Below are 27,684 nucleotides of genomic sequence, written 5' to 3'. Positions count from 1 at the left end.
GGCAGAAGAGGTCCCTGCAGAAGACACATTGCAAATGTGTGAAAGATGAGCTGTGGAACAAATGAGCAGGGGCAGTTTCTGAATCTGATAAAATTACATTCTTGCTAGAATCACTGCTTCAATGGTTGTTTTTTATTAAAAGAAAAACAATTCAAAACACATAAGAAATTAGACTTTTATCAATACACAAATAATTTTACTTAAAATCAACCCAGCTACATATTTTTAAAAAACTGCAGAACCTCTCCGCACCAATGTCCACAACCTAGAATAGGTTCGTGTGAAACCTGTAGTCCTACCCCGGAGCATCAGTAAGTGATGGTCCAGGTACTCACTGACACGTTTCTCCTGACACCGAGATGGTCGCAAACAAAACACCGTTCTTGCCTGGATGAAGCAAGAGTTCACATAAAAGAGCTTTATAAAATGTCTATGAAGGAGAGTTGGTAATATCAGAAGAGCTCCAGCACTTCAATTGAATATAATCCTCTATTATTCTTTTCTTGATTTAATTTCTGTAGCTCCCGAAAACTTACTTCAATCTTGTTGAGCTCGGAATAAACAGATATCTAAAGAAAAAAGTTTCAGAGTAACTTTTACCATAATGTCTACATAGAAACAAATCTTCCATGACTATTAGTAAGTAAGGACAAATTTTAAGAATAAATTGTAATTCAGGTGATACTTAGGTACAAATATAATCAGTGTATATCAAATAATCACAAACCTGAGATTTTACAAGCTTGTAAAGATTTATCAGTAGCCTCTTTGCTTCTGGCATCATTACTACAACAGTAAAATTTGCATCCAGAAGTAGACATATCCAATCCATAATCTGAAAATGAATAGGAAAAGGAAAGTTAAGATTTTAAATTTAACTTCAGGTTAATTCACTTTACCAAGTCCATAAATATATCAAACAGTTATGAGAAAAATAAGTCTTTATAAATAAAATCTGAACATTTTAATTTAGAGATGGAGGAATTTCTACGAAATATAAAAAGGCTCGTTTCTGGCTTTTAAAACATCTATTTTAATTAAGAAAATATTTTAGAGACGGGAATCTTGCTATGTCACCCAGGCTGGAGTAGGAATGCAGTGGCACAACTCATAGCTCACTGGAGCCCCCAAACACCTGGGCTGGAGTCCTGCCTCAGCCTCCCAGAGTAGCTGCAATCATCCAGAGCTGTTGGGATTACAGACGCACCACAATACCTGGCTAATTTTTAACAATTTTTGTAGAGATGGGGTTTTGCCTTATTGCCAAGCTGGTCTTGAACTCCTGGCCTCAAGCAATCCTCCAACCTCAGACTCCCAAAGTGCTAAGATTACAGGCTTGAGACACCGCGCCTGGCCAGTAGTTGCCTTTTTATTTTTAAAAATTTTAGTTTTTAGTTTCGATAATTTTCAGTTACAAAACAAAATAACCACTCATCTTCTATTCTGCAAGATACATTTTTCCCCAAGGACAAGGTGTTGTGTATTATAGATGAGCTACCATAAACTAGAATTATTACTAAGCATTTATAAAAGTTTCTTATGTAGTCCTACATCTTCCAATGGTGTAGTTAACGTGCAACTATCAAAGCACCCAGGAAACTGGTTATCCATTTGGGAGGGGGAGCTGATCCCTATGGAACTCCTTATTCCAGATTAAATTCTATATGTATCAAAGAGTTAAACACAAGAAATAAAACCATGTAGTAGGGAAAACTGGTGACTATTTTCATAATCTTAGAGTGGGAAGGGCCTTAAACATAACATAAGCCATAAAGAAGTCATACAGGAAAAGTTTAATTAATTTTAATAGCATGAAAGTGTCTGTCAAAAATTATACTAGAGAATAAAAAGACAAATAACTTACAATGCATTTGATAGAAAAAGGCTAATTTCCTTAATATAAAAGGAACTTTTTATAAACCAAAAGACAGGAAATGCAATAAATATATGGACAAAGAACCCGACTAGGCAGATTCACAAAAACAAATATAAATGGACAAGAAATGGTTCCCTTCTCTCATTATCAAAGAAATGCAAATTAAAATGAAGTAACACCTGTTACCCATCTGATTGGCAAAGAGTAAGTTTGACAAAACTGGGTGTCAGTAAGAATGTGAAAAAGAATGCTTCAGACCTTGCTGGTGGTAGCTGTCACAACTCTTCAGAAAGTCTGGCATTTTGAAAACTAAAAATGCATGTACCATTTCATCCAGTAATTTCTCTTGTGGGAATTTATTCAACAGGCATTCTCATAAATATACAAGAATATCTGTATAAAGATGCCCACTGAAGATTTACGACAGCAAAAAATGGTAAACAATTTAAATGTCCATCAATAGAGGAATGATAGATACATTAATTTATATTTGTAAAATGAAATAGTATGCATTGGTTAAAAGGAATGAGGCAGATGTATGTCTATTGGTCCAAGAAATGTCTGATACAGTGCTGAGTGGGCTGGGTGCAGTGGCTCACACCTGTAATCCCAGCACTTTGCGAGGCTGAGGCGGGTGGATCATCTTGAGGTCGGGAGATTGAGACCAGCCTGGCCAACATGGTGAAATCCTGTCTCTACTAAAAGCACAAAAACTAGCTGGGCGTGGTGGTGGGGACCTATAATCCCAGCTACTCAGGAGGCTGAGGCAGGGGAATCGCTTGAACTTGGGAGGCAGAGATTGCAGTAAGCCAAGATCACACCACTGCACTCCAGTCTGGGTGACAGAGCAAGGCTCTGTCTCAAAAAAACCAAAAACAAAAACAGAAACAAAAAAAGCAAAAAACTACTTAAAAATTTAACTTATTTTTAGGCCAAGTAAGTGTCTCATCCCTGTAATCCATATGCTTTGGGAGGCCAAGGCAGGAGTTAAGCCCAGCAGTTTGAGACCAGCCTGGGCAACATAGAAGTCCCTGTCTCTACAAGAAAATTTAAAATAAAAAAACTGTATTTTGGCCGGTTGTGGTGGCTTGCACTTGTAATCCTAGCACTTTGGGAGGCTGAGATGGGCAGATCACCTGAGGTCAGGAGTTTGAGATGACCCTGGTCAATATGGTAAAACCCCATCTCTACTAGAAACACAAAAATTAGCCGAGCGTGGTGGTGCATGCCTGTAATCCCAGCTACTTGGGAGGCTGAGGCAGGAGAATCGCTTGAACCCGGGAGGCAGAGGTTGCAGTGAGCTGAGACTGTGCCACTGCATTCTAGCCTGAGACAGAGCGAGACTCCATCTCAAAAAAGGAAAAAAAATTGTATTTTCATGTGGTGTGGTGGCATGCACCTGCAGTCCCAACTACTTGGGAGGCTAAGCGGGGAGGACTGCTTCAGGGCAGGATCTGCACCAAACTATGATTCCCACTGCACTCCAGTGTGGTTGACTGAGTGAGATCTTGCCTTCTTGAAAAGGAAAAAAAAAAAAAAGTTATTTTTTAAATGAAGAAGAGCCAATTTAAGTGTTTAAAAATCCTTTGTTAGAATAACATATTACCAAACCAAAACAATTTATTGCTTCTATGTGGGAAGGTTGATCTTGAGCCTGCGGGGAGCAAGCTGGCCCCAGATTTCTCCAAGTCCACATTTCTTTGCCTCCAATTCTTACATGTCCAAAGACAAGGAACTATAGACATGCCTTTGTAGGAGGGTAAATACATTATTTTTAAATGTTTCTTACTGTTTTTTAAATAACTATTTTTTTTTTTGAGATAGAGTTTCACTCTTGTTGCCCAGGTTGGAGTGCAGTGGTGCCATCTGGGCTCACCGCAAGCTCTGCCTCCTAGGTTCAACTGATTCTCCTGCCTCAGCCTCCCAAGTAGCTGGGATTACAGGCATTTACCACCACACCCGGCTAATTTTGTATTTTTAGTAGAGACGGGGTGTCTCCATGTTGGTCAGGCTAGTCACTAACTCCCGACCTCAGGTGATCTGCCCACCTTGGCTTCTCAAAGTGTTGGGATTACAGGCATGAGCCACCGTGCCCAGCATAAGTATTTTTTTTTTTTTTTTCTGAGACAGAGTCTCACTCTGTCCCCAGGGTTGGAGTATAGTACCACAATCTTGGCTCACTGCAACCTCTGTCTCCCTACTTCAAACGATTCTCCTGCCTCAGCTTCCCGAATAGCTGGGACTACCAGTGCTTGCCACCACGTCCAGCTAATTTTTGTATTTTTAGCAGAGACGGGGTTTCACCATGTTGGCCAAGATGGTGTCAATCTCTTGACCTCGTGATCCGCCCGCCTCGGCCTCCCAAAGTGCTGGGATTACAAGCGTGAGCCACTGCGCCTGGCCTATAAGTATTATTATTATTATTATTTTTTGAGACAGAGTCTCGCTCTGTCACCCAGGCTGGAGTGCAGTGGCGTGATCTCAGCTCACTGCAAACTCTGCCTCCCAGGTTCATGCCATTCTCCTGCCTCAGCCTCCCGAGTAGCTGGGACTACAGGCACCCGCCACCTTGCCCGGCTAATTTTTGTATTTTAAGTAAAGACGGGGTTTCACCGTGTTAGCCAGGATGGTCTTGATCTCTTGACCTTGTGATCCGCCTGCCTCATCCTCCCAAAGTGCTGGGATTACAGGCGTGAGCCAGCGCACCCGGCCAGTATTATTTTTAAAGAGGGACCACCATGGGATTCTCTGGGAATATTTTTTCACTAACCTTTATTCTCTTATTCCTTTTTTTTTTTTTTGAGATGGAGTTTTGCTCTTGTTGCCCAGACTGGAGTGCAGTGGCACGATCTCGGCTCACTACAACCTCTACCTCCTGGGTTCAAGCAGTTCTCCTGCCTCAGCCTCCCAAGTATCTGGGATTACAGGCATGCATCACCATGCCTGGCTGATTCTGTGTTTTAAGTAGAGATGGCGTTTCACCATGTTGGCCCAGCTGGTCTCAAACTCCTGACCTCAAGTAATCCTCCTGCCTCGGCCTCCCAAAGTGCTGGGATTACAGGTGTGAGTCACCAGGCCCTGCCTATTCTCTTAGTCTTAAGAGATTATTAAGAGGGCAACTTATATTATCAGCTCCTTCCTGTTGTCTCCCATCAAGGCTAAGGAAATTCTTGGAAAAGGGTCATAATGAAGAATCAGGAATTTAAGATAAATTAAAATTCTGTGGTGTAGAATTATGGATCTAGAAATCTATTAAATGAGAGACTCCCCATTTCTAACTGCAGTGGTTTGGTTTTATGAGGGAAGAGATTCTTATGGCCTAGGAAACAAGAAGAATGAATGCAGGTGCTGACCTTGAATACAACTTTTTTTTTACGAATTTTTCCCAGCACCAAATCAAAGTAAAAACATAATCTCACCTGGTTCAAGGTAGGTGGGTTTATTCCAGGAAGAGTCATAGTAGCATTTTCGCTACACTTCAGATACAGGAAATACAAATACTTGAGAAACAGCTGGGTGGAAAAACAATGGACAATTTATCACTTTGATAGAAAAAATTTATCTTATTATATAAACCCATCACGAAGACTGAAAAAAATGTTCAATTTAACTATACATCAAACAAATACACCAGACATCTGGAGACACAAAAATAAATAAAATGCAGTTCCTCCCATTAATGAGGAGCTCATCTGGTTTGGGGGTAGTGGTGGTGATGAGCTCATTGTTTGTAAATAATAGGTAGAGAAGACAGAACCCTTCTCTCAGCAATTCTTTTTAGTGTTTATTCATGTATAACTTAGGAAGCTTAACTTGGCCTTCAAGTTTGGCACAAGGAATATGCCATGGTCTATCACCCTAGAATCGCTCGAGTTTTCTCAGCACAATTTTTTGCCATGAGAGCTGGGCAACCTCTTATTCACATGAAAGAATCTGATAACCTTTAGAATGCCCTAACAGCTGGTTAGAGTTAAATAGCAAAGTTTAAACCAGAAGTAAAATTCTATACAACTTGTATGAACACTTACTGTGATATGCTGTGCTGGGATGTCTTTCAAATGAGGCAGAAGAAATGTTTCGCTATATGCTGAATGAAGAATTGCATTACTTAGGACTAAAGGAAAATCTTACTTCAATAAATAGAAGCTATTCTATTGAACTTATGAGTAACTTCCTTCCTCAATGTTAGTTTTCTAAATTTATACAAAAGTTTTACGTCTCTAAAAGACCTCTATGGCCAAACACTCTCCTAATCATCGGAGATCATGTGGAATACTTTAATTGGTATTTATTCAGAATACTGATCTTCAGAATTGATAGAGCTTCTGTGTTAGTATAGCTGCTGCTGCTTCTTTTTTTTAAAACTGATGTAGAGATGGGGGTCTAGCCATGTTGCCCAGTCTGGTCTCGGACTCCTGGGCTCAGACAATTCTCCCACTTTGGCCTCCCAAAGTGCTGGGACTACAGGCATGAGCCACCATGCCCAGCCTAGTTAAATTAAACAGGTTTAAGTAAACCTTACTTAATGTAGCATTGAACATAATCTATTTTCAAACAGAAACAAAACACAATTGGAAAAGGAAAGAAAAACCTTACATTACTGAGTTACTCCTTAGTTATTGCTTGGCATATAACTATACCCTATAAAGAGAAACAGACGGATGCTCTATGTCAAAGGATACAGTAGAGCTGCTCTTTTTGGTACCACAGGGCATGAAGTGCTCTCCTTTGTTTCGTCCTGAGGCTTTTTATTTAACTCTTGATCACAGTTACTGCATTTATCTTCTTCAGGACTGAAGCCATTTTGGAGAATTTCAGTTTGCTCTTCCATTTTCTCATCATGCACAGAATTACTATAGTCAAAAACTGACTCCATACTGACATCTGTTTCTTGAAGACTGTCATCACCAATGCTACAATGTTAATTGAAAGCAAGAGGTTAATCCTTATCACCAAACTTTTGGGAAAAATTTCATTTCCTAAGCATCAAAATTTTGGAAATCAAACAATGTAACAGATTATAAATGTAATGAAGAAAAAGGACCACTGGAGTCTAACTTACCTCAAGAAAATTTTTAAGCAAGCACAGGTGACTGATTCAGGAATGTCAGGGAACTGTTGTAGACAGAGTTGTAACAACTGTACATCTTTCTTTATTAAGGCAATCTCCATCAAGTCGGGGCACAAACTAAGACAAAAAAATCTGAATCACTATTACATATTAAGAAAAATCTCAACTGCAGATCATTTATAAGCCTTTTCAGAGTTCCAGAAGATTAGAACTATAAAAAACAAGGTCAGAAGAGTTATGCACGTACAGTGTGGTACACACAAACAGCTACCTGTAAGAAAGCACATGCGTTTGGATAAGCTGCACCAGACAGTTCCGGGGATAAAATGACGGTTCTGCTTTACACCTTTCCAGAAGTCCTGTTACTGTGTCCCCAATGACAGTATGAAAGTCAGGTGTCTGCTTCAGAGCCAAAAATTTCCGTACTTCTACTTCAATGTGTTTTTCTGAATCTTCCTGAAAGGGCAGAATTCAAGAATTCAGTTTGGCACATTAACGAATGTCACTCCGAACTTGAAAGTTTCCTAGCACAACATTTTCTCAAATGACTAACAGTTTTCATGCATTCCTGCAAAGCTGAAGCTGACACTGCAAAGTTAAATGAGAAAGAGAGAAGACTAACACCATATCAATCTCATGAGGTGATAGCGAGCATCAAAGAAGCCAAAATATTGGATCAACTCTGACACCCTTAAGATACTACACAGATGTTAGCTATAGCTATCGCTATCAAGATGATCATAACAATAAGACAGAATAGAGATTAGATGTGATTTCTTTGAAACACTTGAGTTGTTTTTCATATTATTTATTTACCATTATGGTTGACAAAAGTTGTTTGGATGGTGGAACCTCTGGCTGTAAACTCACTTCAATTTTTCGTCTCCTTAACTGGAATTAAGTAAACCGATTAGGATCACAAAACAATGTAAGAGATCCAATATACATTTAGAGGGCTATGAAACACCCCAAAGCACACTTTTGCTCTCATCAAAAACTTTTAAAAGTAAATATAACTAACAGACAACTTGGGGCATTTCTGGATAAAGAATGTGAGGTTACTGGGTTCAAGCCTCAAACTGTCCTGTCATTAAAGTCAAAGCTATAAGAGTTGTAAGGATATGATTCATTAAAATAATTCAGTCTTTTTCTGTTTTTCAACATTTGCACTAACATTTCAATTTCAACTACGAAACTTACAATTCTTCTTGACTGCTCTGAGTTTTGGAATCCAAGTCCACATCCTTGAGGTGTTTCCCAGTTTACAAAACGGGGCATGACATGAGTTCCTAAGAAAATGCAAAATGCACAATTTCTGGAATGTTTCGACTTACTGATTTTTGCCCAACTAAACAATTAAAAAAAAAACACTCCTACAATTTAAGAGAGGCTTTAAAAGTCCGTGTAATTCTACTGATAACCTCAGATAAGTAAACCATAACACAGTAAAAAGGCTGTATGTCCAACAACATGAAGCTAACAGATGAGGCCATCAGTAAACAAGGGAGGACGGAGGTATTACTGATTTTGTTTAGGAGTTTTCCCATTGCCCCAAAAGTCAGAAGAACACTGGCATTCAAAACAGTATAGCTCTTCAGCTTGCAGTAGAACCTGCAATTTGGACTGTTCACAAGTTTCAAACTTTTTGTTTTTCCTTTTTCTGTGGAGAACGGGGTCTATGTTGCCCAGGCTGGTCTTGAAGTCCTGGGCTCAAGCTATCCTCCCACCTCTGCCTCCTTAAGTGCTGGGATTACAGGGATGAGACACCGTGCCCAGCCTGTTCACAAGTTTCAATAAACAGTGGTAAATTTCAAAATTAAAAACAAGCTTTACAAATAGAAGGCTGTGGTAATCTATATGAAACTAGAGGTTAATAAAATGGTTTGTATTAATAAAACAAGCATAAGTTTCTACCTGGATCTTGACCATGTTTGAGTTTTCCAAGAGCACCTGCTAATGATGACACTTCACACTTGTATGGAATCACAGTCAGAGATTTTCCATGTAGCATAAATAAATTTTCTCCATAATACCAGAGCTACAAAAAAGTTATCAAAAACATAAGCAAAGTTTTTTCTCTTCTAAGGTCTGACTCAATAAAGCCTTATCACTTACTGTATAAGCTCTCAGTATTAAAAACAAGGCAAAGTAAGCAACTTCCCAGAATAATTTTCTTTCTTTTTTTTTTTTTTTTTTGAGACGGAGTCTTGCTCTGTCGCCCGGGCTGGAGTGCAATGGCCGGATCTCAGCTCACTGCAATCTCTGCCTCCCGGGTTTACGCCATTCTCCTGCCTCAGCCTCTTAAGTGACTGGGACTACAGGCGCCCGCCACCACGCCCGGCTAATTTGTTGTATTTTTTAGTAGAGACAGGGTTTCACCGTGTTAGCCAGGTTGGTCTCGATCTCCTGACCTCGTGATCCGCCCGTCTTGGCCTCCCAAAGTGCTGGGATTACAGGCTTGAGCCACCGCGCCCAGCCCCAGAATAATTTTCTATGTAGAACTTATTAAATAGGCTCTTATTTTTGCTCAAGTCTGAATGAAGCATAATTTAAATACTTTCAACTCAGAAGAATCTAATCAACATACACATTTTAAAAACCTCAATTGTTTAAAATTAATGTGGTCACTATTATACATCTATTAACATAATAACTACCAAGGCTACTATAGCATGGGCAAACTTCTAATGCACTAAATTTACAAACCAGAATTTAACACCTTATATCTTATGATTGTAAAAATAAGACAGGTATGTGAAAAAAAGTCTGACGGAACAAGGAAATATTTGTAATAATAAATAATAAAATGATAAAATAAAATAAGTTGTAACAAAAAAGTGTGAGTTTATTCACAATAAAAAATTGTGAATAATTTTGTTAAAATTACTTGTTTACATATAAATTATAATTAAATTGTATGCTGAGAAACCTTGTCTCTTTATCCTCAGATTAAAACTACCAAAACATCCTATTGCCTTGATTTACATTTTATTTGTATATGAATATTCATTCACTAAGTAACTAAAACTTACTGTGCACCTTGGTAAGCACTGAAAATACACTGGAGAAAAAAACTTACCAGGAACCCTGCCTCAGGAAGTGCACAGTCTTCCCAGCTTCCATTTTAATTCTTTTAAGTATTTTTATGTAATTTCATGGTAACATTTAACACATAATCTAAAAGACCAGTTTATTAGGAAAAGTAACAGCTTGAGGGTATAGTTCAAAATACATAAGTAAAAAGACAAAACCAAAGAGCAGCTAAAAACAAAAGCTGTTAAATAGCCAAGTGTTCTGGCAATAATTTAGAATTTTGGAAGTGATTTCAACAATAACCAAACTAAACATAATCCCTCAGGTAAAAAATAATTCTTAATTTGATCAATAACTGCCAAGCTATTTACTTATTTATTTACAGAGATGGGATCACATTGTGTTGTCCAGGCTGGACTGTAGCAGCTCTTCACAGGCACAATCATACAGCACTGCAGCCTTGAACTCCTGGGCTCGAAAGATATTCCTGCCTCAATCTCCTTAGTAGCAGGGACTACAGATACACACCACCACACCTGGTGTGAAAAGCTGCCAAAATATTTAGGTCCGAAGAGATCTCTTCCCTTACAGCATATTTACTAGGCACAAAAATAACTACATTTCTGAAGCAGGAGGATCACTTGAGCCCAAGGGTAAAAGACCAGCCTGGGCAACACAGTGAGGTCCCATCTCAAAACAAAACAAAGCAAAACACAACAAAATAACTAAATCAGAGAAAGTACTTAAGTGAAAAAACTTACTTGACCACTGGTCCCTTGTGGTAACTCTTTTGAAGTCTGTAGTGTTTGAAATTTTATGTTCCATACAGAGAGGCATTCTATAAAATAAGACATAAATTCAGAAAGAGTCCCAAATATAAATATATGATATTTTGGGGAAGGGGGGAGTTATAGTTAAATATATACATTTTGCTTTATTTAGTATAGAAATGTATTATGAAGACAGTGATTGCCACAGGAGCTGGAAGAAATGAGAGCTCCTGGTAAGAAGCAGCCTGGAAAGGCCGGGCGCAGTGGTTCACGCCTGTAATCCCATCATTTTGGGAGCCTGAAGCAGGCGGATCACGAGGTCAGGAGATCGAGACTATCCTGGCTAACACGGTGAAACTCCGTCTCTACTAAAAATACAAAATTAGCCGGGTGTGGTGGTGTGCATCTGTAGTCCCAGCTACTTGGGAGGCTGAGGCAGGAGAATGGCATGAACCTGGAAGGCAGAGCTTGCAGTGAGTGGAGATCGTGCCACTGCACTGCATCCTGGGCGACACAGCGAGACTCCATCTCAAAAAAAAACAAAAAAAAACAAAAAAAAAAACAAAGAAGCAGCCTGGAAAGGTGAGCCCTGAGGAAGGGAGGGCTTTATGAATCAGGAATAACAATGAAAAACAACCAACAAAGAAAAGCCCAAGACCAGATGGCTTCACTGGTAAATTCTACAAATTTAAAAATTAACACTAATCTTCCCAAACTCTTTCAAAATATAAAAGAGCAGGAAATACTTTCTAAACTCACTCAGGCTTTTGGATGCTCTGATACCAAAGCCAGACAAAGACACTACACAAAAAAACTACAGAGCAATAACCCCATGAGTATAGATGCAAAAAGAAAATCCTCATCAAAATACCAACAGACCAAATCCAAGCGGAATCCATGACCAAGAGGGATTGATTCCAGGGATGAAAGGGTAGTTAACAGAAGAAAACCAATCAGTGTAGCATGTACATCAACAGAACAAAGGGAATAACCATATGATCACCTCAGCTGACACAAGGCATTGTAGAATCTCTTTCATAAAAACAACAACAACAACAACAAAACAAAAAACAAAAAAAAAAACCTCAGAAAGCTAGGAAAGAAGAAGGAGCTTTCTTAACATGATAAAGGGCATCTATGAAAAACCCACAATTACCTTCAGTCAACAGTGAAAGACTAAATGCTTTCCCCCTAAGATAAGCCAAAAGACAAGGGTGCCTGCTCTGCCCTCTTCACCACTGCTATTCTACACAACTATCATTACACTGAGTGGTTAAAAACTGAAAACTATCCCCCTAAAATAAGGAACAAGGGAAGGAGGCTTATTTTTACCACTGCTATTCAAGTTCTAGCCAGAATAATTAGGCAAGAAGAAGAAAAACAAAAATCCAATTTTTGTTTGTTTTGAGACAGTCTTACTCTGTCGCCCAAGCTGGAGTGCAGTGGCACGATCTCTGTTCACTGCAACCTACCTCCTGGGTTCAAGTGATTCTCCTGCCTCAGCCTTCCAGTAGCTGGGACTACAGGTGCATGCCACCACACCCGGTTAATTTTTGTATTTTTAGTAGAGACGGGGATGTCACCATGATGGCCAGGTTGGTCTCGAACTCCTGACCTCAGGTGATCCACCCATCTCAGCCTCCCAAAGTGCTGAGATTACAGGTATGAGCCACCACGCCCAGCTAAAAATCCAAATTTAAATGGAGGTAAAACTAACTCTATTCACAGATGACATGATCCTGTATAGAGAAGAATCCACAGGAAAAGATTAGCATTAATAAACAAATTCAGCAAGGTTGCAGGGTACAAGATCAACATACAAAAATCAGATGCTCCTATATACTAAAAACAAAAAGCAAATCAAGAAAAAAAATTCCGGCTGTGCATGGTGGCTCATGCCGGTAATCCTAGCACTTTGGGAGGCTGAGACAGGCGTATTGCCTGAGCTCAGGAGTTGGCGACCAGCCTGGGCAACACAGCGAAACCTCGTCTTTACTAACATATAAAAAATTAGCCGGGCGTGGCAGCATGCACCTGTAGTCCCAGCTGCTCGGGAGGCTGAGGCAGGAGAAATGCTTGAACCTGGGAGGCAGAGGTTGCAGTGAACCAAGATCACGCTACTGCACTCCAGCCCTGTGACAGAGTAAGACTCCATCTCTAAAAATAAAAATAAAAAAGAGAAAAATAATACCATGTATATTAGCATCCAAAAGAATAAAATACCTAGGAATAATTTTTTTTTTTCAGACGGAGTCTTGCTCTTATTGCCCAGGCTGGAGTGCAGTGGCGCGATCTTGGCTCACCGCAACCTCCACCTCTTGGGTTCAAGTGATTCTCCTGCCTCAGCCCCTGCCCCCACCAAGTAGCTAGGATTATAGGCGTGTGCCGCCACACCCGGCTAATTCTGTAGTTTCTTTCAATAAAGAAGGTGTTTCTCCATGTTGGTCAGGCTGGTCTGGAACTCCTGACCTCGGGTGATCTGCCCACCTTGGCCTCCCAAAGTGCTGGGATTACAGGTGTGACTACTGCGCCCGGCCCCTAGGAACAAATTTAACCAAGAAAGTGAAAGCATTGTACACTAAAAGTTATAAAACATTGCTGAATGGAATTAAAGAAGACATACACAAATAGAGACATCCTGTGTTCAGCAATTGGAAGACTTAATATTAAGATGGCAATACTGCACAAAGCAACCTACAGGCTCAGTTCAATCTCAATCAAAATTCCAACAGTCTTTTTTGCAGAAATGGAAAAGCCAATCTTCAAAATCACATGGAATAATTGCAATTATTCTGTTGGCCTAAACAGCAAAAACAAACTTGAAAAAGAAGAACAAGGCTGGAGAGCTCATACTTCCTGATTTCCAAACTGCTTATAAAGTTAACAGTAATCAAAACAGTGCGGTACTGGCCCAGTGTAACAGACTGAGAGTCATCTAGGGCCAAATGATTTTTCAACAAAGGTGCCAGGACCACTGTGGTGCTGGGACAACTGGAGAGCCACATGCAAAGGAACAAAGTTAGTCCCTTATTTTACACTATACACAAAAATAACTCAAAATGAATCAACAACCTAAATATAAGAGCTAAAACCAAACATTCTTTGAAGAAAACGTGGGGATCCGTCTTTATGACCTTGGATTTGGCTATGGATTCTTGAATGTAGAACCAAAAGCACAAGCAACCAAAGAAAAATAAAAATTGGACTTCATGAAAATTAAAACTTTTGTGCACGAAGGGACATTATCAACAAAGTGAAGACAACCTATGGAATGGCAGAAAATATTTGGAAATCATATGTCTGATAAGGGTATAGTATCTAGAATATATAAAGAACGCTTAGAATTCAACAACAAAACGACAACCTAATTTAAAAATAGGCAAAGGACTCATATAGACAATTCTCCAAAGAAGACACATAAATAGACAATGAGCATATGAAAAAATGTTCAACACCCTTAGTCATTAGGGAAATGCAAATCAAAACAGAAATGAAGTACTATCTCACACCCACTAGAATGGCCAGAATCCAAATTATGGAAAAACAGCCACATGTGAGCAAGAACACAGGGAAACTGGAACCACTGTACAATGCTGGTGGGAATGTAAAATGGTTTAGCCACTGTGGAATTTGGCACTTCTTCAAAAAGTTAAACACAATCAATAACGAAGAGAATAACTAAAATGCTTGCAAAGCAAAGCAATGACAAATGCTTGAAGTAATGGGTACCCCATTTACCCTAATGTGATTATTATGCAATGCATGTCTGTATCAAAATATCTCATGTGTCCCTTAAATACATACACCTATTATGTACCCATAAACATTAAAAAATGAAAAGCTAAACATGGAATTAACATATGACCTAGTAATTCCCCTGCTAGGTATATATCCCAAAGAATTAAAAACTGGTACACAGTGGGGCCGGTGGCTCATGCCTGTAATCCCAGCACTTTGGGAGGCCGAGGCGGGCGGATCACGAGGTCAGGAGATCGAGACCATCCTGGCTACCACGGTGAAACTCCGTCTCTACTAAAAACACAAAAAATTAGCCAGGTGTGGTGGCTGGCGCCTGTAGTCCCAGCTACTCAGGAGGCTGAGACAGGAGAATGGCGTGAACCCGGGAAGTGGAGCTTGCAGTGAGCCCAGATCACACTACTGTACTCTAGCCTGGGCAACAGAGCGAGACTCTGTCTTAAACAACAACAACAACAACAACAAACCGGTACACAAATACATGCACACCAATGTTCACAGCGTTATTCACAATAACCAAACGGTGGAAACAGCTGAAATATTCATGAATGAACAGATAACAAACTGTGTTATATATATATACAATGGAATATTACTCTGCCACGAAAAGGAATGAAACACTGATACATGCAACAATGTGGATGAACCTCAAAAACATTTGGCCAGCCAGATGTGGTGGCTCTTGCCTGTAATCCCAACACTTTCAGAGGCTGAGGCAGGAGGAGCTCATAGCAAGACCTCAGTGCTACTAAAAACTAAATACAAAAACAAAAATTAGGCTAAGTCTAAGTCAAAGAAGCCAGACACAAAAAGTATTGTATGATTTCATTTACACAAAATATCCCAAAAAGGTAAATCCACAGAAGAATGCAGATTGGTGGTTGCCAGGGGTAGTGGACAGAGGAGAATGAGGAGCAACTGCTTAATGGGTCCAGAGGTTCCTTTGACATGATGAAAATGTTTTAAAACTAGACAGAAGTTGGCCAGGTGCAATGGCTCACGCCTGTAATCTTAGCACTCTGGGAGGCCGACGTAGGTGGATCGCTTGAGGTCAGGAGTTCGAGACCAGCCTGGCCAACATGGTGAAACCCTGTCTCTACTAAAAATACAAAAAAATTAGCCGGGTGTGGTGGTGGGCGCCTGTAGTCCCAGCTTCTAGGGAGGCTGAGGCAGGAGAATGGCATGAACCCGGGAGGCAGCGGAGCTTGCAGTGAGTGGAAATTGCGCCACTGCCCTCCAGCCTGGGCAACAGAGTGAAACTCCGTCTCCAAAAAAAAGAAAGAAAAAAATTAGCAAAGTGTGGTGGCACATGCCTGTAATCCCAGTTACTTGGGAGCCTGAGGCAGGAGAATCGCTTGAACCTGGGACACAGAGGTTGCAGTGAGCCAAGATCCTGCCATTGCACTCCAGCCTGGGCAACAAGACTAAAACTCTAAAAAAAAAAAAAAAAAAAAAAAGACCTAGACAGAAGTAGATGCACAACAAATACCAGTGACTTGTTCACTTTAGTTAATTTTTCGTCTATAAGGGCCTACCAAAAATTAAAGATAAATGAAAGTAAAAAATGAAAAAAGAAATGAAAGGGCATTAAAAATTTTAAAAAACAAAACGATTAATTTTATGTTATATGAATTTCATCTTAATTTAAAAAAGCAGAATAGATGTTCATGTCTGGCAATAGGAGAGTGATGAAGCACACTGTGGGGCCGCCCTTCAGTGAAATATTATGCAGCTATTCAAAAAGCAAGGAAGATTAAAAAATAATATGATATGGAAAGATCTCTGAGAGATCTTGGCCAGGTGAATAAACAAGGTACACAACTGTTATGTATTGTGTGCTAGCATACATAGGAAGAGGGGAAAAACCCTTAAGTAGTAGTATTTCCTCATATATGGACCAATAAAACCACAGAAAGGGACGCAGAAAACTCTATAGTAGTTAGTGGGGTTTTTTGGCAGGGAGGTAGAGCAGGAATAAGAGAGGAAGATGGGAGGAGAGAGAGGAGAAGCACAGCTTAGTGAAGTGGTGAAGAGTCAGGACTTAAGAGCAGCAGGGTACATGGCTTAACAGAGTTCACCTGTTCGGGCTGAATCCTAGTTCCACTACTTAGTTACCTCATACCTCAGTTTCCTGTTTTGTAAAGGGGAATGGTAACAACTTTATTTCCACCCATATGGTTGTTAGAGGAGTAAATGATACAATAATGAGATAATCTTAGTAAAGTGCCAGGCACATGGTATAATTACACTATAACCAGGAGCTCCTGCCTTTTTTTTTTTTTTTTTTTTTTTTGAGACAGAGTCTCACTCTGTTGACCAGGTTGAGTGCATAGTGCAATCTCGGCTCACCGCAACCTCCATCTCCCGAGTTTGTGCGTCAACAAGCCCAGCTAATTTTTTGTATTTTCAGTGGAGAAATGGAGTTTCACCATGTTGGCCAAGCTGGTCTCGAACTCCTGGCCTCAAGCAATCTGCCCGTCTCAGCCTCCCAAAGTGCTGGGATTACAGGCGTGAGCTACTGCACCCAGCCTTGCTCCTATCTTAATAATAAGCAGGAGAAACAGAACAAAGTACACAGGTGAGGATGGGCGTATCAAGTGTGTGGTCAATAGAGAGCCTCGCCTGAATAAAACTGAGGGTTCTTGCTCAGAATTTGGGAGAATAGGTTGGAAAAGGTGGGTCTAGGCTATGAAGGGACTTATGCTAAACGATAGAGTCTGAGTTTTCTAGTGAAGGCTGGGGTCTGCGATCCTGTACTGGCAAGGAGCAATCGTGTTCTTCATGACTGACTAGGAAGTCTGGAGTGGAGTTGGTGGGTAACGAGGCGAGGTGGTGATGAGAATCCTGTTCAGAAGTCACGGAGATCAAAGGTACACTATTAGTTCCCACATTTCAAGGTGTACATGTCCAGTCGATTTCCATGCTGTGAAATGTTGCCAAGAATCCAATCCTCAAATGCAAGGCTTACTAATGTTGCAAATGCCTGCAGGCTAGTATGATGGTGACTAGTATATTCACCATTTTTATTTATTTATGACGTTATAATTATGAGCATGGTGGTGATACCAAGAAGTGTTTTTGAAAGATTAATCAATGCAAAATAAAAATTAAAAACCAATTCAAGAAGAATTGGGAAGGTACAAAAAAATTAAGTATGCTGATAAAGAAAATGAATTAGTCTGGGTAATAACAAAATGAAAAAGAAAAGAAGAGTAAAAGGTACACTGTGAAGGAAACATACAAAAGCCTTCGTAATGAACTGGATGTCAGTTACCCTTAGAAGCTGCTTGTGGACTTCCTAGGACTGCGATGTGATCCTGATTCAGGGCAGTGAGTGCAACTCCATTTCGAGTGTTACCAGATACAACAGCCTTGAGCAGCAGTGATCTAACTAAGGTCTGATTTTTTTCTGGGTCAGTTGGACGTATTGGTATCAAGGTTTCATATATACAACCATCAGAGCCTGTTGGAAATAAGCATTTGTTGCTGGTTATTGAAGGATATTTCTATATCTAGTATAGGTAAATGTACTAGATTGTTTATAATATTTTACCAATTTGATAAAAGAGCCAACCAGAAAAATAAACAATCCCCTCACAGTGCTTTCTCTTAAAGAATACTACAAATTTAAACTGGGGAAAGGAGTATTATCAAGAAAAATCTTAGTAAGAAATGTAACAGTCAAGAAAAACTGTAAATATCTGCAATAACAAAATATTGAGGGGGACTGCCAAGAATATAGATCATCTAGTCCCTAAAAGGATATATCCCTCATTAGAAAGTAATTAGCATCTGGTCTAGACATTACATTTCTTTTTTGTTTGTTTTTGTGAGACAGGATCTCACTCTGTGACCCAAGACCATATTGCAGTGGTGTGATCATGCTCACTGTAGCTTGAACCTACTGGGCTCAAGTGGTCTATCTTTCCACGTCAGCCTCCCAAATAGCTGGGACTACAGGTGCACACACCTCACCCAGCTAATTAAAAAAAATTTTCTTTTAGAGATAGAGTCTTGCTATGTTGCCCAGGCTGGTCTCCAACTCCTGGGCTCAAGCAATCCTCCTGCCTCAGTCTCCCAAAGTGCTGGGATTACAGGTGTGAGGCACCGTGCTTAGTCTATTATAATTCTTCCTATCTAATCACCCTGAAAATCTTATGAAATTGCTCTTTCTTGTGGTCCAACTGAATTTTGGCAGTTTCATGTGGTTCTACCTATTGTTTTTTTTGTTGTTGTTGTTGTTTTTGAGACGGAGTCTTGCTCTGTCGCCCAGGCTGGAGTGCAGTGGCCTGATCTCAGCTCACTGCAAGCTCCACCTCCCGGGTTTACGCCATTCTCCTGCCTCAGCCTCCCAAGTAGCTGGGACTACCTACCGTTACATAAAGATTTATATGACCCTTTGGTTCACACTTCCTCCCTTCAAAGTTCATTAAGCTAAACATTAAGTACATTCCAATAACCCCCAAGATATGAAAATGACAGGAGCCTTTTAAAAAATAGCCACTGAAAACATTTGCACACTGAAAAACTTCACAAAGATTTTTAATTGTGATAATATGGAAATGTTTCCTATGTATTGCTCTTGTTTATTTCTCCTTCACTTTCTCAGAACAACTGCAAAAGCAGCCATGAAGGGTGGAGGGCAGAGGGTACTACAAAGACTTTTTTTTCCTTCCCCGCCCTAGAGGCCTAAGACTGGGGTTATACTTTAGACCATTTCATAAAGGTAGACTCTAAGGCATTACAATCTATAATAAAAAGCAAGTGGCATGGGCCAAAGCTGCTGTTAGTCTCCTTTTGCCCATCTGTCTCAGTCACTATTCAAGGAAGGGCACACTAAATCTAATGGTTGGAAAAAAGGAGCAGAGGGGCCATTCAATGCCAAGCATAGACAGTTTATGGTTCACTAACTACACTCTCAAAGAATCTGGGCCTTATCAGCTAAAAGGTGATGTTTCTTTTTCATTGGTACTAATATTGTTACTTATTGCTTATGATAATTTTTTTTTTTTCCCGCTGAGACGGAGTCTTGCTCTGTCCCCCAGGCGGAAGTGCAGTGGAGCGATCTTGGATTAATGCAAGCTCCGCCTACTGGGTTCACGCCATTCTCCTGCCCAGCCTCCCGAGTAGCTGGAACTACAGGCGCCCTCTACCACGCCCACCTAATTTTTTGTATTTTTAGTAGAGATGGGGTTTCACTGTGTTAGCCAGGATGGTCTCGATCTCCTGACCTCGTGATCCACCCACCTCGGCCTCCCAAAGTGTTGGGATTACAGGCACGAGCCACCACGCCTGGCCAGCTTATGGTGAATTTTGACAAAGCAATGTTAGAAAAGGATGCTATACCTAAAGTACTTCAATAGGCCCTCAAAACACAGGATCACTGATTTAATGCATGGCCAGACATGCAAAGTACAAAAGGCAAATGCATGGGCCGGACAAGGTGGCTCACGCCTGTAATCCCAGCACTTTGGGAGGCCAAGGCGGGAAGATTACCTGAGGTCAGGAGTTTGAGACCAGCCTGGCCAACATGGTGAAACCCTGTCTCTACTAAAAATACAAAAATTAGCTGAATGTGGTGGTGGGCGCCTGTAATCCCAGCTACTCAGGAGGCTGAGGCAGGAGAATTGTTTGAGTCCGGGAGGCAGAGGCTGCAGTGAGCAGAGGTTGTGCCACTACACTCCAGCCTGGGCGACAGAGTGAGACTCCATCTCAAAAAAAAAAAAGAAAAAAAAAGTGAAGGCATGAATGCTGTAAGGAAGCACAAAAATGGCTGTAACTGAATGCTTCACAAAGTCTAAGATTCAAAAACAGACATTATCCGATAACATTCCTCTATTTATAATCTCTGAAAGTTCAAAGAAAGAAAACTTACTTAATGACATCAAAGAGATGAATTTCCGATCTACAGATGCAGTAAAACTCTCTATAACAGAGTTTTCATCTTGTCCAAGTAAGAGTGTATATTTGGTTAAGATACGTGAGTTAAACATTTGCACGTAAGCAAAGTAATTTCCATGCTGCAAAAAAAAAAAAAGGTTATTTTATAAATATTCCCATTTCAACCAAGTATTTTAACATATGTCAAAACCAGAAGTTGTCACCCCATTCTAATTACATCAATGAGTACTTAAAAACATCTTATCCAATTAAATTTATTTGTTTGTTTTGAGACAGGGTCTTGCTCTGTGGCCCAGGCTGGACTACCGTGGTGTGATCTCGGCTCATTGCAACCTCCACCTCCTAGGCTCACACAATCCTCCCACCTTGGCCTCCCGAATATCTGGGAATACAGGTGTGCGTTGTCATGCTCCAGTATTTTTTTTTTTTTAATAGAGATGAGGTCACCACACCCAGCCTTAAATTTAAAAGGTTATAAAAAAGTTACAGGCTGGACGTGGTGGTTCATGCCTCTAATCCCAGCACTTTGGGAGGCCGAGGTGGGTAGATCACAAGGTCAGGAGCTCGAGACCAGCCTGACCAATATGGTAAAACCCCGTCTCTACTAAAAATACAAAAATTAGCCAGGCGTGGTGGCGGGCACCTGTAGTCCCAGCTACTTGGGAAGCTGAGGCAGGAGAATCACTTGAACCCGGGAGGTGGAGGTTGCAGTGAGCTGAGATTGTGCCACTGCACTCCAGCCTGGGTGACAGAACAACACTCCGTCTCAAAACAAAATAAAAAATAAAAAGTAAAAAAAAATTAGAGATATTCTGAGAGAATAAGGAGTCCCATTTTAATTCAAAAAATAATGGTTTTGCACCGGGCATAGTGGCTCACGCCTGTAATCCTAGCACTCTGGGAGGTTGAGGTGGGCGGATCGCCTGCGGTCGGGAGTTCAAGACCAGCCTGACCAACATGGAGAAACCCCATTTCTACAAAAAATACAAAATTAGTCGGGCGTGGTGGTGCATGCCTGTAATCCCAGCTACCAGGGAGGCTGAGGCAGAAGAATCACTTGAACCCGGGAGGAGGAGGTTGTGGTGAGCCGAGATCGCGCCATTGCACTCCAGGCTGGGCAATAAGAGCAACAGGAGTGAAACTCTGTCTCAATAAATAAATAAATAAATAAATAAATAAATAATGGTTTTGAAATTTCACAGCTGGGCTCAATGGCTCACACCTGTAATCCCAGGACTTTGAAAGGCCAAGGCAGGAGGATCCCTTGAGCCCAAGGAGTTTGAGACCAGCCTGGGCAACACAGTGAGACCCTGTCTCTACAAAAAATAAAACATAAGCCGGGATGATAGTGCATGCCTGTGGTCCCAGCTACTCGGCAACTCGGCAGGCTGAGGTGGGAGGATTGCTTGAGCCAGGAGGTTGAGGCTGCAGTGAACCATCATGGCACCACTGCTCTCAAGCCTGGGTGACAGGGCAAGACCCTATCTCTAAAAAAAAATTTTTTTTAAAAAAGAAATTTCACAAAATGGGCCAGGAATTGAAGATACCACTTACTTTTTCAGTAATAAAAATTAAAACAGGATGCCTGAATACTATGAAAAATTTTGTCCATCTACAAAAAAAAAAAAAGAAAAAAGAAAAATTATATAACGCAAAAATCACCAGCTGGGAGACACATTTCAATCAAAATTTAATCAATGTTTTCATTAAATATTTTTTAGAACCAGAGAGACATCAGAGAACACTTAATTTGGCGTTTTGAAACACATACCACAAGGAATACGTGTTTGTCAAATGCGGCTCTGGATTAAATGCAGGTTGTTGAACTCCCCAGATGATAATGTGAATTTTAAAGTTCCAAGAGGGGAGATGCAGTGCTTCCCAAAATTAAATTGACTCCCCTACCTCATTTTTTTCAGAGTTACTTTTGGGACTCATGTTCTGAGGAAAACATTAAGATCTCAATACAGAGGAAGCTGAGGCATAGTTATTGGCTGCACAGTTTGTGGCAAAGCGGCAACTAGAGCTCAAATCCTCCAAAGATTTCCCTCAAAACAGTTGCTCACACCTTAGAGGTATTCATCAGGTCAGTCTAATCTATAACTCGTTACTGTCCATGTTGTAAGTACCAGTCTGAACTCTGACTTTTAGAAAATGAGTTTCTACCAGGTAGACCTGGAGAAAACAAGTCAATGAACAGGAAATGTGATGAAATAAAGAGGATCAGAAAGACGTGAAATCATGAAGTGTCCTTCTATCCCTTGATGAGTCATTTTTCCAGTTTTATTTCAGAATCTGGGAATGCAGAGGTCTTAACACACACCATGATTTCACTAACACGATACACTTTTAGCCAGGCGACAAGGATGGGAGCTTGGTAGTCAGGGCAATATGACAGAAACAAAAAGATTTTGGTCTTTTGGGATAACCCATTTCATCCTCAGATAACTGAGTATCCATTTCTGTCAAGACCTCATATGACTCTATGGTTTCTTCAATCATCATGCCCAGAGGCTTTTTGGGACCTTATTTTTAGTCAATGTTTTATAAGTGACTTTTAATTAGGTTACTTTCATTATATTTATAACCAATACTTTTGAACAAGGCAAAAAAATGTTCAGTGCATTTTTATTTTGATAAATTTACTTACAAGTACTGGTACTTACTTAATCACTTCTTCATCAGAGATAACAGTTTCAATTTTCTGCTGGGGGTCTGCAAGCAAGGCCTCTAAACCACGAACAGCACCCTCCTTGAAGAGCACCAAGGGTTCTGTCCCTTGCACTGAAAGTATCCTATATACTTCAGCTGACAACTGGAAGAACATACAAAATTTTAATTTTTATTCTAAAACAGTGTATACCTAATATAATAAGATAATGATATTTAGAGAAGGCTTTTTTTTTTTTTTGAGATGGAGTCTCGCTCTGTCGCCCAGGTTGGAGTGCAGTGGGGCGATCTTGGCTTACTGCAAGCTCCGCCTCCCGGGTTCACGCCATTCTCCTCCCTCAACCTCCTAAGTACCTGGGACTACAGGCGCCTGCCACCACGCCCGGGTAATTTTTTTGTATTTTTAGTAGAGAAGGGGTTTCACCGTGTTAGCCAGGATGGTCTCAATCTCCTGACCTCATGATCTGCCCTCTCGGCCTCCCAAAGTGCTGTGATTACAGGCGTGAGCCACCGTGCCCGGCCACGGAGGCTTCTTTTTAAGTGACTGCTTTGTTTTCATTTTGATTTAGTTTTGCTTTGTAACTATGTATGGTTCCAAAATCTAATCTACAACACAAACACATTTAGACTTTTTCTCTTATCCTCTCTACCTAGTCCCAACTTTAATCTGTAAGTTCATTTTTGGTTTATCCATTGTGACTACTAGAGGTTAGACTAAAACCTGGGTTTCTTAAAAATGGGGAAGATACAAATAAGCCATTCATGCAGAGGTACATGCAATTCTGATGTTAGAAAAGAACTGATGCCACAATTAAAACTACAGCCCGCAATTCCAGAAAAAGAAGTTAACACTGTGTGTGAGGAAAACAACAACAAATAAACCCCCACTGTTTAAAATTCAGGATTATGTTAAGAATTTCAAGGTAAATGAAAAGACTGGAGCCAGGGAACAGCTTGAGCCACCGCGCCCGGCCTGTGAGCCACTTCTAAAATGTGCCAATTATATTTAGACATTTAGAACTGAAAGAACTTTCAAGATTAACCTAGTTTAAGATACTCATTTTATAAGTAAGAAAAAATGCACACACTCTAGGTCATTAGTAGAACATACACAGCTAGTCATGTTTTGATTTGATTTTTTACTGTATTATATGCCACTCTTAAAAATGTACAATACGCCGGGCGCGGTGGCTCAAGCCTGTAATCCCAGCACTTTGGGAGGCCGAGGCGGGCGGATCACGAGGTCAGGAGATCAACACCATCCTGACTAACACGGTGAAACCCCGTTTCTACTAAAAAATACAAAAAAACTAGCCGGGCGAGGTGGCAGGCGCCTGTAGTCCCAGCTACTCGGGAGGCTGAGGCAGGAGAATGGCGTAAACCTGGGAGGCAGAGCTTGCAGTGAGCTGAGATCCGGCCACTGCACTCCAGCCTGGGCGACAGAGCGAGACTCCATCTCAAAAAATAAAAAAATAAAAATAAATAAATAAATAAAAATGTACAATACATGAAACTTGCAGGGTCTACCTATTCTAAGAAAAGGTACAGGAAGTTCATTTTGCGCTCACAAAAGACATACTCCAAACATCCAAACTCATGGAAATAAGTGTAAATTTCTCATTCATGAATTATATAAATCCTTAACTCAGGGAGACATGTTACCAAGATATACTGTAAGGTAATTAGAATGAAAACCTGATTAGGACCTTATGCTTATTTTCCCAGAAGTATTAAAATAAATAACACATACTTTATTATAAATGATTCTAATTCACCAATAAGCTAAATAAATATGTTGGAAAATTCAAAGACTTACTGTAGCTTTAAACACTTTATCCAGGTTTACATCTTCATTATTCCATATTCTTAAAACCTTAAATCAAAACATACTAGTTAAAAACTATTCTATTCTCCATTTACATATAATAAAAACAAATAGTTAATAATCAACATTTATGTTGTATATATTATATAAAAGTTTTAAAACTCACCTTATTATCGTGTACAACAATATACTCTCTAGTTTGAAAGTTGCACACAGCTGGACATGTTATAATTTGACCTTGTTTCACTGACCAGCTCCCCAAGGGTTTCTGATCAGAAACCTAATGAAATTAAGATAAATACAATATTAAGTCAAATATTAAAAGCAATTAAATTTATAATCAATAAAAGTAACCATTAAAATGACAGCATTTAAAAATTTTACTGGCTAGTTGCAGTGGCTCACGCCTGTAATCCCAGCACTTTGAGAGGTCAAGGTGGGCGAATCACAAGGTCAAGAGTTCAAGACCAGCCTGACCAACATGGTGAAGCCCTGTCTCTACCAAAAATACAAAAATTAGCCAGGCGTGGTGGCGCGCGCCTGTAACCCCAGTTATTCGGGAGGCTGAGGCAGGAGAATCGCTTGAACCCAGGAGGCAGAAGTTGCAGTGAGCCAAGATCGCGCCACAGCGCTCCATCCACCTCGGCCTCCCAAAGCTCTGGAATTACAAGCACACGCCACCGAGTCCGGCTAATTTTTGTATTTTTAGTAGAGACAGTAGTTCACCATTTTGGCCTGGCTGGTCTCGAACTCCTGAACCTCAGGTGACCCACCCACCTCGGCCTCGCAAAGTTCTGGGATTACAGGCGTGAGCCACCGCGCCGGCCAAAACTTTAAAAGGGTAGTTAAAATGAAAATATAACTATGTTCCTAAATAAGTAAATAAACAGCCCTTTGTTAAAAAACAATAGTACATTTAAAATTGATTATATTAGGCCTCTGAATAGAGGCATGGGAAGTTATGCCTTTAAACAGGGGCATGGGAAATTAAGTAGACATCTGGGATCATGTCTATCCAATTCCAATCAGTCGCTGTATTCCTATGTAGGAACTGCAAAACTGCAAACGTACTTGACAGCCCAAGTAAAACCCAAGAGTCAGCAGAGTCAAAACAGTACAGGGAGCTGTTGGCAACCTGTTCTCGAAACGTCAAAGCAGATAGCTAACTTCTTTAAAACATAGAAAACTATGTTCAGCAGCCCAGATAAAAGTAACTGCTTTCCATGCGACCAACAAAAGCAAGCTTAGAAAGTGTTCTCTATCAGGCTTTAGGCTGAAATGGGGGCAGGACTTGCAGATTTTCCTGGGACTCAACTCCAGGATTCACAGCGTGAACCAGAGATGCCAACAGACAAGCCACTTGGAGTCAAGATTCTTACCGAGCTATCAAGAAAGTCCCTTACCCTCTAAAATTGTCCCTCCCTACAAAGACAGGGGTGTGAAGTGTAGACACAGGGCTAAACCACTATTCCCACTCTTGTCAGTGTCATCCTATCCCGCCCAAACAATCTCCGTTCCATCCTCCCGCGGGCAGCTAGGACGATAAAGACCCCAGGAGGGAATCTTAGCAATACCATCTCCGCCAGTTCCGAAGCAAAAGCACAGGTTCTTTTTCTTTTCCGAGTCTAACCCACGTGCACTCAGACGGTCTGCCCTTGCAAGTCGGAAATATGCCTTTACAGGAAGGCAAGCAAGCCAGATTCTAGACCTCACTCAGCGTTCCCGACAGGCCCAGCCGGCTGTCTGTTAAGCCTTCTCCACGATCTCTTTCTGAAGCTGTGAGAAACTCGAGCTCGAGCTCCGCGCTCAGAAAGGGGCGAGAAGGCAGTCGGGGCGCTCCCAATCCTACTGCCTTCACCTTATAGAGGATGACTGTCCTGCCGCTGTCTGTCACTAGAAACTGGTCTGTCTTGTCGCTCTGCTCCACGCCTAGGAGTCCTTCAGGCCCGGCGCTCAGGACCACCGAAGACAACGTGAATTCTTCCTCCAGCGCTGCCATTTTGAGCAAACCTAAGTACGGCCGCGCTCCCTCCCGGCAGGCCTCGCGCTTTCTCTCGCGAGAATGAACGGGCCTGAGCGGGAGAGTGTTTGCCAAACCAGGAACCTGCTCTCGCAGCCTGCGACCCCTGGCGGGCGGAAGGAGCGAGCGTGACTGTGAATTCAGCCAGGTGGGCGGGGCCGGCTTGCGCCAGACTCCGCCTCCAGAGAGCACGCCTCCCCGAGTCCCGGATGTACTCCAGGAAGGGATAGAGTAGGCGCGGAAGTGTTGCTTACTGGGTTCTGAATCGGCTGCGTGCCCTTCTAGGTGGGGTTTTGTGAGACTGTGGGATGGATCTGCGGAGTTGTCGAATATAAATAAACTAGATTTTTTTTTTTTTTTAATTCTAAGGGAACTCCCCAGGAATTCCTCCCACGGCCTTGTGGAACGATCTGCCAAAGAAAAAATATTTATCTCTGTAGGTAAACGCCCAATAACGTGCTGTTCCTACGTGAAATGCTTAATTCCTACCAAGTTTCTTGGAACCCTGTAGAGATCTCCAGTCTCTTCAGTCTTTCAGGCCTTCTGAGTTCTCTGACTCCCCTTCTCTTAGCCCCAGTGGGGAAAGTCTTTCCTCAGCTCACAGGAAATTCAAACTAGTTTGATGAAGGTGAAGTTGAAGGTCCCCTGTGCGATTTTTGGCAAGGTTTTTATTTCCGAGAGAAATCTATGTTTCTAAGATAAGCATGGCAGATTAAATCAATAATGTTAAATAAATAAATAAAGATAAATTGTGATGTTCTT

The 27,684-nt window shown here is 40.9% G+C and overlaps 1 protein-coding gene and 1 non-coding gene across 4 annotated transcripts; both read right to left on the bottom strand.

Moving 5' to 3' along the window:
* Positions 1-112: 112 nt before the first annotated feature.
* NOL11 (nucleolar protein 11) lies at positions 113-26,913 on the bottom strand. Of its 3 annotated transcripts, XM_015120172.3 has the most exons (18): positions 26,761-26,913; positions 25,069-25,182; positions 24,894-24,950; positions 23,074-23,222; positions 21,962-22,019; positions 20,382-20,526; positions 17,781-17,969; positions 10,742-10,818; positions 8,862-8,985; positions 8,148-8,236; positions 7,764-7,838; positions 7,219-7,403; positions 6,939-7,064; positions 6,559-6,789; positions 5,905-5,983; positions 5,296-5,388; positions 728-835; positions 113-569 (listed from the first exon to the last, which is right to left on the bottom strand). In XM_015120172.3, exons 1-18 carry the CDS (start codon positions 26,899-26,901, stop codon positions 453-455), a joined length of 2,157 nt encoding a protein of 718 aa, XP_014975658.3. In that variant the 5' UTR covers positions 26,902-26,913; the 3' UTR covers positions 113-452. The 3 variants fall into 3 exon arrangements, with proteins under 3 accessions (XP_014975658.3, XP_014975659.3, XP_028692531.2); XM_015120173.3 differs by lacking the exon at positions 7,764-7,838; XM_028836698.2 differs by lacking the exon at positions 21,962-22,019.
* Positions 3,506-3,636, bottom strand: LOC114673308 (small nucleolar RNA SNORA38). Its single transcript, XR_003724027.2, has one exon. It is a non-coding gene; the product is annotated as a small nucleolar RNA SNORA38 (small nucleolar RNA).
* Positions 26,914-27,684: the final 771 nt, after the last annotated feature.

Source organism: Macaca mulatta, chromosome 16, assembly GCF_049350105.2.
Source record: "Macaca mulatta isolate MMU2019108-1 chromosome 16, T2T-MMU8v2.0, whole genome shotgun sequence".
NCBI classification, from domain to species: domain Eukaryota; kingdom Metazoa; phylum Chordata; class Mammalia; order Primates; family Cercopithecidae; genus Macaca; species Macaca mulatta.
This window is presented reverse-complemented; position numbering and strand designations above follow the sequence as displayed.

What these genes read in the sequence shown, in the direction of transcription:
- NOL11 (XM_015120172.3), bottom strand. Translation starts at nt 26,901, where the DNA reads ATGGCAGCGCTGGAGGAAGAATTCACGTTGTCTTCGGTGGTCCTGAGC. An exon ending in ATAAAGTGTTTAAAGCTACA is followed by an intron (nt 23,223 to 24,893) that starts GTAAGTCTTTGA and finishes ATGTTCTTCCAG; the next exon opens with TTGTCAGCTGAAGTATATAG. An exon ending in TGCTTAAAAATTTTCTTGAG is followed by an intron (nt 6,790 to 6,938) that starts GTAAGTTAGACT and finishes TTAACATTGTAG; the next exon opens with CATTGGTGATGACAGTCTTC.